This window comes from Triturus cristatus, chromosome 3_2 (assembly GCF_964204655.1).
Source record: "Triturus cristatus chromosome 3_2, aTriCri1.1, whole genome shotgun sequence".
NCBI classification, from domain to species: domain Eukaryota; kingdom Metazoa; phylum Chordata; class Amphibia; order Caudata; family Salamandridae; genus Triturus; species Triturus cristatus.
Genome location: NC_140584.1, coordinates 947492517 through 947505588, shown reverse-complemented (window position 1 = coordinate 947505588; position 13072 = coordinate 947492517). Strand labels below are relative to the sequence as shown.

General features: G+C 43.9%; 1 protein-coding gene across 8 annotated transcripts in view; it reads right to left on the bottom strand.

The window, feature by feature from the left end:
* Nucleotides 1-13072, bottom strand: part of GGNBP2 (gametogenetin binding protein 2) — a 407447-nt gene that overhangs the window by 72260 nt on the left and 322115 nt on the right. For 4 of the 8 annotated variants that reach the window (XM_085649454.1, XM_085649455.1, XM_085649458.1 and 1 more), the window contains 3 exons: nucleotides 11917-12042; nucleotides 11674-11831; nucleotides 10897-10962 (listed from right to left, as the gene is read on the bottom strand). In XM_085649454.1, the coding sequence (XP_085505580.1) occupies nucleotides 10897-10962; nucleotides 11674-11831; nucleotides 11917-12042 (350 nt within the window). The remainder of the gene's footprint in view (nucleotides 1-10896; nucleotides 10963-11673; nucleotides 11832-11916; nucleotides 12043-13072) is intronic. The other 4 variants (XM_085649456.1, XM_085649457.1, XM_085649461.1 and 1 more) reach the window with 1 other exon arrangement.

Sequence of the window (13072 nt, the reverse complement as noted above, 5' to 3'; positions counted from 1 at the left end):
CAGACAAACGGGTATAAGAAGCAGGACATAAAGCATGAAAGCTTCCAGCATGACTCTGTAATACGGAAAAGGTCAAGAATCACATCAGGTAATAGTCCTGGAAGACACAAAACAGTAATGGCAGACTACATGCAGGGATTTTATGCAGAGAAAACAAGACTACTGATGTCCTAACTGCAGCAGTTTATCTGCAATTGCCCAGGTAGTAGACTGGAGAGGGTCAAGGCCATGGAGCTCAAAGGCAACAATATGAAGGAGGTGGTACACTAAGCACTTACACAATCCTAGTCTGGGGAATTGCTGTGCCTGAAGCGGCTTCTGGTGCAGTTTCTCAAGAAAATGTCTAGCAGGATAACTACACCGTTACATGAGATGTATGTTGAGGCATACAGCAGGGGAGAACTCTTCCAGGAACTTATGCACTGACTGCAATTCTCATTCTAATTCCCAAGGTAGGAAAACCCAGAGACAGCTGGGATTCATACCAGAAAATGTCAATACTCAATGTAGACACTAAAGTATTGGCCAAAGTACTGGCAAATAGGTTGTGGGGAATGATCTCGAATTTGGTGCACCCAGACTAACAAGCATTTGCAATGCAATAGGTCTCGCATTTGCTAGACTTTGAGCTAGAGGCATTGTAAATGACAAACCTTTTAGCTATGTGTTGGTTTTAAAAACAGATAAATAAAAGGCATTGTCATTTAGAACGGGAGTTAGGCATTGTTCCACAGCATTCAGAATTTTGAAGTCAAATCTTAGAGAGGTCATTGTCCTTTGTCAGACTAAATGTTTACATTCTGCATGGCGTTTGAGGGCTACCATTACGAATTATATGAAAAAAGATCACCCCGTTTTGGAGTACATTATAGAGGATACAATAACTAGACCTTAGATACTACCTATAGAAATACATTTAATCATAGACCTGAATCGTAAAGCATTTTTGTAATGTAAATGATAATCTTGCTTTTTCACTGTAAGTTTAATGGGGGATCATCCCCGAAATAAACGTGATTGATTACCAACCCTCAGCCCACTAAGTATTTGTGATACGTTTGGAAAGGAGTTCTTATAGACCCAAATACAACTGTTAGGTGTGTGAAGGTCCATACATATGCTGATCTAGTTCCAGCATTGTAAGCAGATCACGGGGTCAACCATTTAGAGGTTACTACGGGACTGAGTATTCCTTTTACTTAAAGCGTATTAAGTTAGTTTTGAAATAGTTCTCACATCAAGTATGAACTGGATTTAACTGTGTGTTTTCACATCTAAATCTGGAATGTAAGCCTTATGACATGAGGCACTTGGAGAGGGGAGGAGTAAGCAACACAGAGGAAGCAAATGATGGGGAAGAACAACGTGTAAAGAAGCGCACAGCTGAGAGAGTAACACAGAGCGGGTGGTAGAGAAGCACATGGTCGAGAGAGGAACAAGTACGCTGGAGGGAGAGAAGCACACAGAGAAACGACAATGTGAAGCACTGGGGAGGGAAGCACAACCGCAAGAGATCAACACAGAGAGCAGAAAACTGAGAAGCAGATGGGTGAGGAAGGAATACAAGTGCTGGGGGGAGAAAGCATGCAGGCAATAAAGAGTAACATGGAGTCCGGTGGAGAAAATCATATGGGCAACAAAGAGCAATATGTAGTACAGGCGGGTGAATAGAAGCATACAAGAGTGCTTACATTAAAAAAAAACTCAATTTGCTGGAAGTCAGCAGTGAAAGGTATAAAAGGCAGCCCATCAGAGATGGTAAAGAGGCTATTTTCGACGGGAGGGACAAACACACGATTGACAAACTGCAACGCAGAAAGCCATTAGATAAGGAGCGAACAAATGAGAGTGACAAAGCCAAACCAATGGTAAGCAATGGGCTTGTTCTACCTCCAGGTAAGATCTCAGTAAGCCCACAAGAGGTCTTTTGAAACTAGACTGCTGCGCTGACTGGTATGCTCGACCTAAATATGTGCATATATTCCCTCACTTGCTCTCCATGTTACAAAAAACAGAGAAGGAGACATACTGTGGTAAGCCAACCATCCGCGCCGAGCACACAATCCTGCACAGGAGTATCAAGGTCCCTTGATACCGGAGAGTAAAGCATACGTCGCCGCCTACAATATGCCCCCACTCAGTTCTAGCCAGATGCCAAAAACTCGTATGGGCGTAAGAAAGTGTTTGTACTCCTTAAAATCGAACGTTATAATCATGTTACGCTAGGCAAGCGAGGAAGGTTAGTTCCTACTTATCAAAACTACGGCTAGAGAAGGTGGTTTTAGAAGCAGTGGGTGGATTGGAGGCTACTCCTTGGCACACAATCGACGCGTTACAGTGCCAACCCTCCTCCTTACCATCCATGCTGTGCTGGAGTGCACACTTGTCCTTGCAGTCTTCAGCTCGTATGTTCCATTCCCTTTCGGAAACGCCTCCCCCACGCCACTTCAAACAAGGAAATATCTCACAAATGTTTGCATTACAAAATGTTTTAGTCAAACAAATGGAAGACTTTGCCCTGAGTGCAAAAGCGAGACCTCCAAACTCTGTCCAATCAGCGATCTTCCTCGCTGTCCAGTTACCAGAGACAGTAAGGTCCGAACGACGCCCCGTCTGCCGGTAGTTCCTCCATCTTCAACTGCGCACAATAGAAACCAGTCCAAGGGTTGCATCATGCATCTATCCACGGGGGTACGAGAATCTTATCGGACCTCCGAGACAAGGTCCCCGCACTACCTTTTGGCCTGGCACTCGCTTGGCAGAGACAGAAAGGCAACCAAACTAAGCGATGCCGGTAACGGCTTTTGGATTCTGGAACCAGGGGGCAGTTCCTTCAACTGAAGCCGCAGGGTTCAAAAACACACTCTGCCATGGATGGGCAGTCTGCTCGCACTTGGCCGGGCCCAAAGTGTACCAAGCCAGCCGCAGGGATGCCTCCATCCACGGGCAGCACAGTTTGGAGCACGTGATGGGATGACAGAAAACAAACAGGGAAAAAAAAGCTCTCTGGAAACCAGTGTCTTCTGCTTAACATGGCAACGCGGATAGTTACTATTTATAAGCTGTCACAACAGCTAACCCCACTAAACAAATCCTGACTGAGCAGGAAAAGTGTTACAGTTTAAAAAAATAAATAAACAACGCGCGGTGTACCTGAAGTAGGCGCCGCGCTCAGTTTTTAAGTTAAAAAAATAAATAAACAAAGCGCAGAGTCCGTGAGAGAAGGCGGACTGTGGGCTGGAACGCGGGAGGGAGGGAAAGCGCAAGCACGCCATGTGCGCGTTGAGGGAGACGAGTACGCGTGTACTGGCTGGGGGCGGCTGGTGCGTGTGTGTTTGTTGGCGCATTTACTGCATGCAGCTGGCTTGCGTGGACGGAAGGGGGACAGGAGATGTGCACATGGCGCGTGTCTGTATGTGCGTGTTTAAGGGCGCGTTCACATTTGCAGTCTGTCCTGCGCGTGCACATCTCCTGTCTCCCTTCCGAAGCAAGTCAGTAACAATAGATCTCGCTAGCGACAGCGCTTCGCGCTGCGTCACTAGGCGAGACCTCAAAAGGGTTCATACCATATAGATTTGGGAATTAAACATTTGGTGCCGCTATAATAACATTATTTCTGCAAAGGGGGTAAAGACACCACTGGCAGTGGTATCCCTATATGCGAAAAGGCATTCATCTCTATAAAGTGGGAGGAACGCACATCTCTGTATGAAGGTAACATCCTAGTATATTCATCAGAACCAGAGGTATACCTAGTAAGACTTGAGATATTTAAAGTCTCTAGAAGATCCTCAGGACTAGTCCTGAGAAATCCCTGATCCCCCCCAACAGTTGAATGGCCAATAAACAAAGAGCTACCGTTGCCTCCTGCGTTCCCACCCCACACTTTTAATATCTGGGAATATGGATATCCCAATACGAGAGGACGCTCTGTAGAGACTATCTGGCCCCGTAGCTCTATGGACTCAAGAAGGCTATAAAACACTGAAGGACACTACCGCTCTTTATTATGGGCTTGTGGTACTATTTAAAATGTTCGCACTACCCAGATTTAACTATATATTGCAAAATAGGCCATAGGGCCTCTTTGATGCATTCTTCCTCATCATAAATGGATTGCGGTCCCTACATGGCTGGATGGCGCACCAATGAAAGTCTTGCTCACCCTCCAAAGATCTGTCTATGACGGGGGCAAAGTGCTATCAAACATTTGGAAATATTATGTGGCAGCCCAGGTTACCACCATAAATGAATGGGTTTATGCACCACTAAACAACCCTGCATTTAGAAGGAACTGGGCTAAGCTGGGAAAGAAAGACTACCTACACGAACTGTATGGGGGATGGTGGAAGTAGACATCCCACGATAACCGCAACAGTCCTAGCCATCAGGCATAAGCGGACTACAGAAATGGGATGGGACAGGAGACTAAAAGCGAAAACACCCTTGTGGCTTGGCAAGAGACAAGACCTCATCTCAAGGCTACCCAGGTATAAGTAGCAAATGGGACATAATTGGCATCTCCTCCCTGGAGGACATATGGGATGCTTATGTTAATGTACCCTTTGAACACACGAGGGTCGAATATATAGGAAAATGACACAAACATATAAATACTTACAACTGCACCATAAATTACAAGCAAGGATCCCACCAGGAAAGGAGACCAAAGAAGACTTCCTCCTGGAAAGCAGGTTACTTGTGACTATGAAGGCTCTCTCACTCATTTATGACACACTGATGGGGAACCATCTAAGGAGAATTAGGACAGCTAAGGACACATTGGCAGAGAGTGGGAGGGGCGTTGGATGAGGGCGATTGGAGGGATGCGCTACAATTCCCAAGAGAAGTGGCCACAAAGGTGAGCTTCCGCTTAATCCAATTGAAAGTCCTAGGACTTCGTTTACTGGAGTGCTTCTGCACCAAACCTAAAGGGCCAGGGTTGACAAATGTATGCTGAACTGAGGTTTCCTCTAAACACAATGGAAATGCCCTCAACTCCTAATATATATGGGTAGGAGTCAAACACTAGAAGAGGTCACAGGATTATGTATTGATACACAAGCTCCATTGGTAATATTGTGAATCTGGAGGGACTCCTACACAACACAATGTAAACAATTATTGACCAACCTAAGAGCAAAAGAAAGTAATTACACAAAAGTGGGGCAGCACACTATGCCTGAGGCTACAAGACTGGATAGCTGGAATGGGCCTGTGTAGGGCACCGGAAAAGGTAGTCTATGATGAAAGATGTCTCAAAAAATGTGAAATGCTATAGGGAAGTAGTGAAATGGAGGCACAGAAAATAGACAATGACGGCGAAGTAGAGATACCACAGATTGGAGGAGAGAAGGCACAGGGACAAGAAAGACACAGCTACCTGGAACCATGGAGAACATGCGCCTTAAGGAACTGTCTGCAACATACAATAGGGGGAGTGGGGTGGTGGAAGTGAGAATGCGAGGATCACTGCATTGTTTTGAAATTTATTACGTGACTACTTTGTCAATCAAAACCCTACTAAAAAATAAAAAAATAAAAATAAAACCAGTGTCAATTGTGACTGCGCTTGTTTATCACTAGAGGTAGGAGTGCAATTGGTGATAAAGTGCATGCAAATTTCCTTGATTACTCATCGACAGGGCCATCCTTTGGGAGCAGTGTTGTAGGTGACTAAATGAAAAGTCTTGACATTTTGTTTTTTCTGGAGTTGCAAACAGATCGATCTCTGAAGTACCCGGCTGCCTAAACACCTCTTTAAGCACTTGTTCATTTAGCTCCCAGTTGTGTGGTATGGATGCTTGTGTGCTTAGTCTGTCGGCTTCCCTTTTTTCTAGCACTGGCAATGTATTTTTATCAAGGTTATTCCTCTCTGAGTGGCCCATTTTCAGATCTCCTGGTCTAGTTTTGACAGCACATGGGACCTTGTCCATTCGTGCTTCTTCAGATAGAACAATGTGGTTGTGTTGTCGGTTTGGATCCGCTCTGTCTTTACTCTCACTTGCGTCTGGAATGCCTTCAGGGGCAGGAAGATCGTTTTTAGCTCCAGGACATTTGTGTGTTTGATCAACTCTTCCGCTTTCAATAATTGCTTTGATTTTTAGCCCTCCCATGTGCACCCACTAGACCATTTAAGATGCACCACTACAGCCGGCTGCTTCAATGACCTACCTACTGTTATGTTGTCCACTTTCCACCATGTCATCTCTTACTGCACAGTTTGTGTTACAATCACTAGATGTTCCCAACTCTCTATTGCCCGTGACAATTTGTTTTGTATCACTTCTTGAAGTAACCTCATATGTAGTCTTGCGTGTGTGATGCATGCGTCCATTATGCTCATCATTTTTCCCACAGTTGATACTGTCAGAGATTACCCTTTGCAATAGCGGCGAGCCTGTTCTGTAATTGCTTGAATCCTATGAGGGTAGGGGAGGGTCTTGCCTCCACAAAGTTAATTCTTGCTTCCAGGAACATTTCTCGCTCTCCAGCTTAGTTGAATACTTTCCTTGGTCTATTGTGAATCTTAGTCTGAAGAGTGTCCATAACTGTCCTGATGATCCTTTTGAATTGTGAGTATGAGTTTTCTTTGATTAGCCAGTTGTTTAGGTACAGGTAGAAATGTATTCCTTTCCTTCTTAGGTGGGCTGCCACTGCAACCATGTTGCTAACACTCTGGGTGCTGACTGGATTGCGAAGGGGAGCACCGAATTGGTAGTGATTCTTGTGGACTACGAACCTTAGGTACCCTTTGTGTTTGTGGTTCATGGGAATGTGTAGGTAAGCATCCTTTGGGTCTATGGTTGCTATATAGTCATTTTCCCACAGCTGCGGGATAACCTCCTGCAGGGTGGCCTTCTTGAATATATGAGTCTTTATGTACTTGTTTAAGAAATAGAGGTCCAGAATTAGTCGCATACTTTTCCGGTGTTGGGCCAAAGTAGTACAAGTTGTTTCCTTGGCTGACTTCTGCTATAGGCAAGGCACTCTCTCTACTGTCCCCTTTTCTAGGAGTTCCTGCACCTCACGTTGCAGGCAACACCTCTACTCTTCTGAGTGAGTTTTCTTTGGTCTAATCCCTCGTGACAGACTTATAAGTTCTATGCAGTAACCATGTGGGATAATATTGAAGATCCATCTGCCCCTACTGGTGTTATGTTGTGGGAAGGCTGGTAAGAGCAGTCACTAGTTGAGTAGCTGGTCTCTCACTCTTGCACTGTCACAAAAGGGCTGGGGGTGGACTGCTTGGGGCTGCCACTGTTGTGTTGATGGCTGCTGTTTCAATGCCTTGTGATAGGATGACTCTAGAAACGTTCTCTTCCAGTTGGTCTCCTCATGGGGACTGCCCCTCTCTGCTGGTGACCTTGAAACTGCACAGCCCCCATGGCCTTAGTAGAGTCATTGGCCTTTCTAAGCTCTTGCAGTGTGTCATCCACCGACGAGCCAAACAGCTTTTCTCAGGTGAGGGGTGTATTTATGATGCTTGCCTGCACTTCGCTCTTGAACCCAGATACAAGGAGCCAGGCATGCCTCCTTGGGGTTGTGCCTGTGACCATCTGTCTGCAGGCTGTGTCCGCGGCATCAAGGGCAGACTTAAAGCACATGTTGGTGATGGTCTTTTCTACTAGCGCCCCTGCCCGTCTTTGGAACTGCTCTGGGAGGTGTTACATCAGTTCTCCCAATTCTTGCCAATATTTGTGGGTGTATTTAGTGATTTAGGTGGACAATGGAGTTAGTAATCCGCCACTCTGCTGCTGCACCTCTCTTTATTTTAAGCCCCTCCATCACTTTTTCTCTGGGATGAGCCCATAGATGTGGAGATGTTGGCTCTCTAACTTGCTGTGACCACAATAATAGAATCTGCCAATGCATTTACTTGGATGAATAGTGGGTCCTTGCATCGTATTTAGTCTTCTTTTCAACCCTGCTAGCTCTATGAAAGCAGTTCTTCCCAGATCCCGAAAGCTGGGCAGGTTAGAGGGATATTTACTTTTGCCTTTCAAGGATAGAAGGGTTTCAAGAAGAAAGCATTTCTTGGTCTTCTCTTCCTACAGTTATACTCCCTACCTATTCGCCACCCTCTCTACCACTGAACTATTCATGGCAAAGTAGTCTGGAGGGGATGACCTCAAGAGATAGGAGTCAACTCCCATTTCCGTCGAGTCGTTGCTAGGTCTTGCCACTGGTCGTCAACGCATTTGATGCCCTGAAATATTCCCTGGTCCTCGAGCTCTTTGTCTCTGAAGAACATTTCTTGTTCTCCTTCTTGCGACTCGTGTAGTCGGTGGTTCGAGTTAGACCTTCTCCATTGCCTCTGGGCTCAAATACCTCAGGTAGGACCTGGCCCAGTAGTTCGGGCTGTACTGTTCCAATTGGAACAGGGTCAAGTTTGATTTGCATATTGCTGGGTGCAAACTGAGGTGGCATGGTGTGCGAAAAAATCATGGATTGGGATGCAGCACCGAGCGATTGCCAGTGGCTGAGATTAATTCAAGCATTTCATCCATCACCTTGTTGTTGCTGGAGTAGCCACACTAAGTGCAATGGGTAAGCCCAGACACAGGTCCCATTCTCATTGTGCCACTGAAATCAAGCTATATCTGGCTCATGAATCAATGTTAAGGGCAAATACGTTTCTGGGTTGCTTGTTTTCCGGTTCAGGGAATACCTGGCCAGGCAGTTTGGGCTAGACTGATCCGATGGAAACAGGGTCAAGTCTCATTCGCATATGGCTGGTCCAAACTGAGATGGCATGGTGAGCAAAAACCGATGGTCTTAGATTCAGCCCGGCAATTGCCAGTGACTGAGATTAATTCAAGCATGCCATCCATCACCTTGTTGTTGCTGCAGTTGCGTGAAGCCTTCAAAAGGATTCAAAATTCCCAAAGGGATGCTTTGAAATCCCTTTTGCAGAATTGCCACCATTTTGGGTTTGAGCAGTCTTCTCTTTATTTCAACCGTGTCTTCGTCGATCGAGGTTGGCGGTCTTATCTTTGGAGCTCGAGCTTCGACGTCTTATCAGTTCCTTCACCCTATCTAGCTCGTTTTTTGGTGCCTAACACATCTCCAGTATGGTGTCCTCCTTAAGTGTTCCTGTGACTGGACCACTGGGGCTCAGTGTTTTGCTTTCCTTCCAGTCGAATATTCTTTTGGCATCAGGCCAGTTGCGTGGGATTCGGAGTCAAACGTTTTTTGGTCCACTCCCCCGTGTTTTTTGCTAGTTACCTTAGGGCATTTTCAGTGTTCTCCTTCCCTTCTGTCTATTCAATGGGACATGTGACTCCAGGTCGAAGACTTCTCCCCCAGTTGTTGGACTCTTCAGCTTGTGCTGCTTCTGTGCCCATATTGTTCTCCTCTTCATTCAACAGACTGAATTCACTTAAGGATGGGCTCCCCTTCTTCTGTGCCTGCATGTTGGTGTAGTGTGCCTGCTACAGTGTCTTCGGGAGAAACTTGGTGCATGCATTGCATGCTTCAGTGCCTTGATCTCTCAGCAAGCAGAAATTGCAGACCTGACTGTTGTCCTTCAGGGCAAACTTATGGTGGCACTTGGGACAGAATCTAAAGAGTGATCTCCATTTTCCTTGATGGATTCTGGCCCCTGCCGGTGCATTTTCTGACCGCGTGGTCGCCCTCCCCTGTGGTGCACCTACTTTACTGTGATCTTCATTTTTTCTCTGCAAAAGTATGTTTTTTAGTATAACTTTTCTTGCTGGCTTTATTGATCCATTGACCTCGGTCCTCTTTTTTCTTGGCTTGCGCAGAGCTTTGGCTGATGCTTCCAGACCCACTGGCAGAAAAAATAAAGTGAAGATGGCTACCACAACAGTGGCTTCCGGGGTGCAGGTCTGACGGCATTGGGGTACGGACATAGCACCAAATGGCTACCTCTGACATCCAAGAAAAAAAAAAAAAAAAAGCCTAACCAAAGTATTCTGGATCCAACTTGTTAGATGGCAGAATAATGCACTGCAAATTAATCCAGAAAAGATCCTCTTTACACTCACCTCTGTTCCAAAAGGCATCCCCAGAGATAGTTGTACAGGGTGCATCAAACATTTCTTTCCAGGACCGCAGGAAAAATGCTATTTTATGGCATGTTCCACAAATGGACCACTGTCACAGAAATCGCTATTTGGTGCATAATATCAGATGCTAGGAAAATCAAATTCTACTTCAAAAGGGTCAAATGTTACTCTAAAAGGGCCACATGATGTCAAAAAAGGAGGCATAGTCTTTGCAGAGGGTCACCAGTCAACGTTTAGGTGAAGATTGCTGCTATCCCTTATTACACTGGTACGGATTAGGTGAATGGTATGCCTAGACAGTATTAATGTTTGTTAAACAGAACACACAGGCTTATTTCGCATAAGTTGCTTTATCTTACAATGAAAAAAAAATTCTTGCTGCAATGTTTCAGTGAAAGAAAATTTCAATTCCTTTTTACATGGAAAATACCAGTCAAGACTAAGTGAAAAAACTTCACCAATACACTAAATCAAACTAGTCAGAAAAGAAAATCTTGTAGAATTAGAAGGTTATCAACCACAATAGACATACCATTTTGGTAGACAATCAGGAAAAGGCATATCTACTACTAACCAATCAGTCGAACAAGATATGTCCTTACCCTTGAAAAAGCTACATCAGAAATATGACCTTTCCAAGCAAAAATTGTGCAACTACAGGACACCAACTATCTCATAACCACCTACTTAATGCTGTAACAACCATCTACAAAATCACTCAGGACTCCAATTTCAGTGTTACCTTAAAATGGAATTCTCTCCTCTGACCCCATATAGCAGAAGACCCAAGTCTGGTTGAAAATGCTCACTGCCCATAGTCATTGGCCACGGTATTTGTAACTTATTTCCAAAACTTTTCACATACCTCACACCTTCCCGTATATTCGTTCTTCTCCCATTTACAACTCAAGCAACATGAGCTTTCTCTCGCCTTGATCATCAGAAATAAAAACAAAAATACTGGCTATAAGATTGTTAAATCTAACATTGTGAGCACTCTATGGGATCAATCCTCATCAGTCCTTTCTGCTTTTATCATTTACTTTCTCTTTGGTATCTAAGCATGGTACAATAAAAGTTTTCTGCTACAAAAATATATAAATTGGCTTATTTCAAAACATAAAATTGTGACACTTAAAAGGAGTGTTAAATGATTAAATCAAATCCCCCATATGACTGAATTCTAATTATTGGACAATTTGGCAATGTCAAATAAAAAAAACCTTTGCTCCTACGACAACACAATCATTTGAATATTCTCTGGGAAAGATGAGTAATATTAAAATGCATAGCAAGAGAAAACAAGCATTGATTTCATTAAGTGATAATTTTAGTATTATTGCTATATTGCACACTGGAATTGTAAAAATAAAACAAGAAGCCTTATATACTGGACCTGCATGCACTAACAAATCTATGAATATAGTTCAAGCCGCATTCAAGTCAAGAGGGAGCTTCTCAACACAAGGCAATGAGACAGACTAATTCCAGCATTTCATCCATCACATTTATGTCCAACTCTAACAAACTACTAATGATTGGGTGATAACTATTTCAGCATGCACAGAAGAAACTTCGTCTCCAATGAGATCATGCTATAATAGAAGGTATAGTAAATAGAACATAATGAATTTGTTCTTACGTGCTCTATCTCACACTTGAAAAGTTTGCTTTTCTTTTTCTTCTTTTTATTTTTGCCTTTCAGGTTAGTTTCCTCTGCTGAATTGGCCCAGCATTCCAAACAACTATCGCCATCATCATCGTCTTTATCATCACAGTGGTGAACACACAAATCTTCACCTTCAATAAAAAACGTTTTCAAATCAGTAGTTGACCACAGCATGGCATAGAACTGCAATGCCCAATTGCCTAATTTCATTATTACCGGTTTCATCATGATTGCAAATTCCTTCTGTGCATGCTACATCTGAGCCTTCCCGAGATCCCGTCTCACTGCCCTCCATGCTAGATGAATAGCCGCAATCACTACCATTACAAAGGGGCGAAAAACCTAAATGCAAGCAGAAAAAACGCAGATTAGTGGTAGTAACAAATGTACATCATTTCAAGTTACACAAATTATACTTATTCTACTTTGCATTGGTCACCCAGTGGAAGACTATGTTAATGACTTACCTATAGTTGTCCAGTGTTTCAACCTATAATAAATTAACGTTTTGCACAGGTTAGGCAACTGACAAGGCAAGGACACAGCCATCAAATCTAACTAAACAAGCATTTGCAATGCAATAAGTCTCGCATTTATGCGAGTTTGAGCTATTGACATTGCAAATAATGCCTTTATTTTTATTTTCGTTTTAAAACCTAAATCAAAGGCATGGTCATTTACAATGCCATTAGCTTAAACTTGGGTAACTGCGAGACCTATTGCATTGCAAATGCTTGTTAGTAATAAGCCCTGATGAAGACACTATTGTCCTATTGAGCCGAAACGCAGATGACATTTTCGCCTTATGGACCACAAATGTTTATTCTAACTTTGTTTACAACTAAAACTTTACACGCCTGAACATTCTCAAGAAACTATGTGGTAATCTGCTTTCATATCACACTTGTTACCCTGTGAAAAACATGCACCACACACTTTGTTGTGTGCTTTTCACACTCGTTTGTGGTCGCTCAGTCAGTGCTTGAATACGTACAGTACTTTGTCTGGACTGTGTTAGGTTCGATACAAGTTTGGAAGCCACCTAAACATTTCCACCTCATTGAATCGCATTCTCAATCTTAAAAGGGATCACAAGTAGTAATGCGCATGAGCCATGCCTCGCCTAGACCTGTACGGTGGACGAAAAAATGATGAACAGGAATGTGACTCCCAGCGAGCCGAGAGTGGCTGAGTTTGAAGCAAGCAGCCTCCCTCCACCCTATGGCTGTTTGATGGAGGTTTACTGGCCCTGAGGCTGCCTGCCACCTGCGGTTTCACTTGTTGCCTCTTCTATGACCCACCCTTTAACCCCCCCAACACATACACAGAAGACAATTTAATCTGCCCAAGTTCCCAAACTGGTTTTGTCATG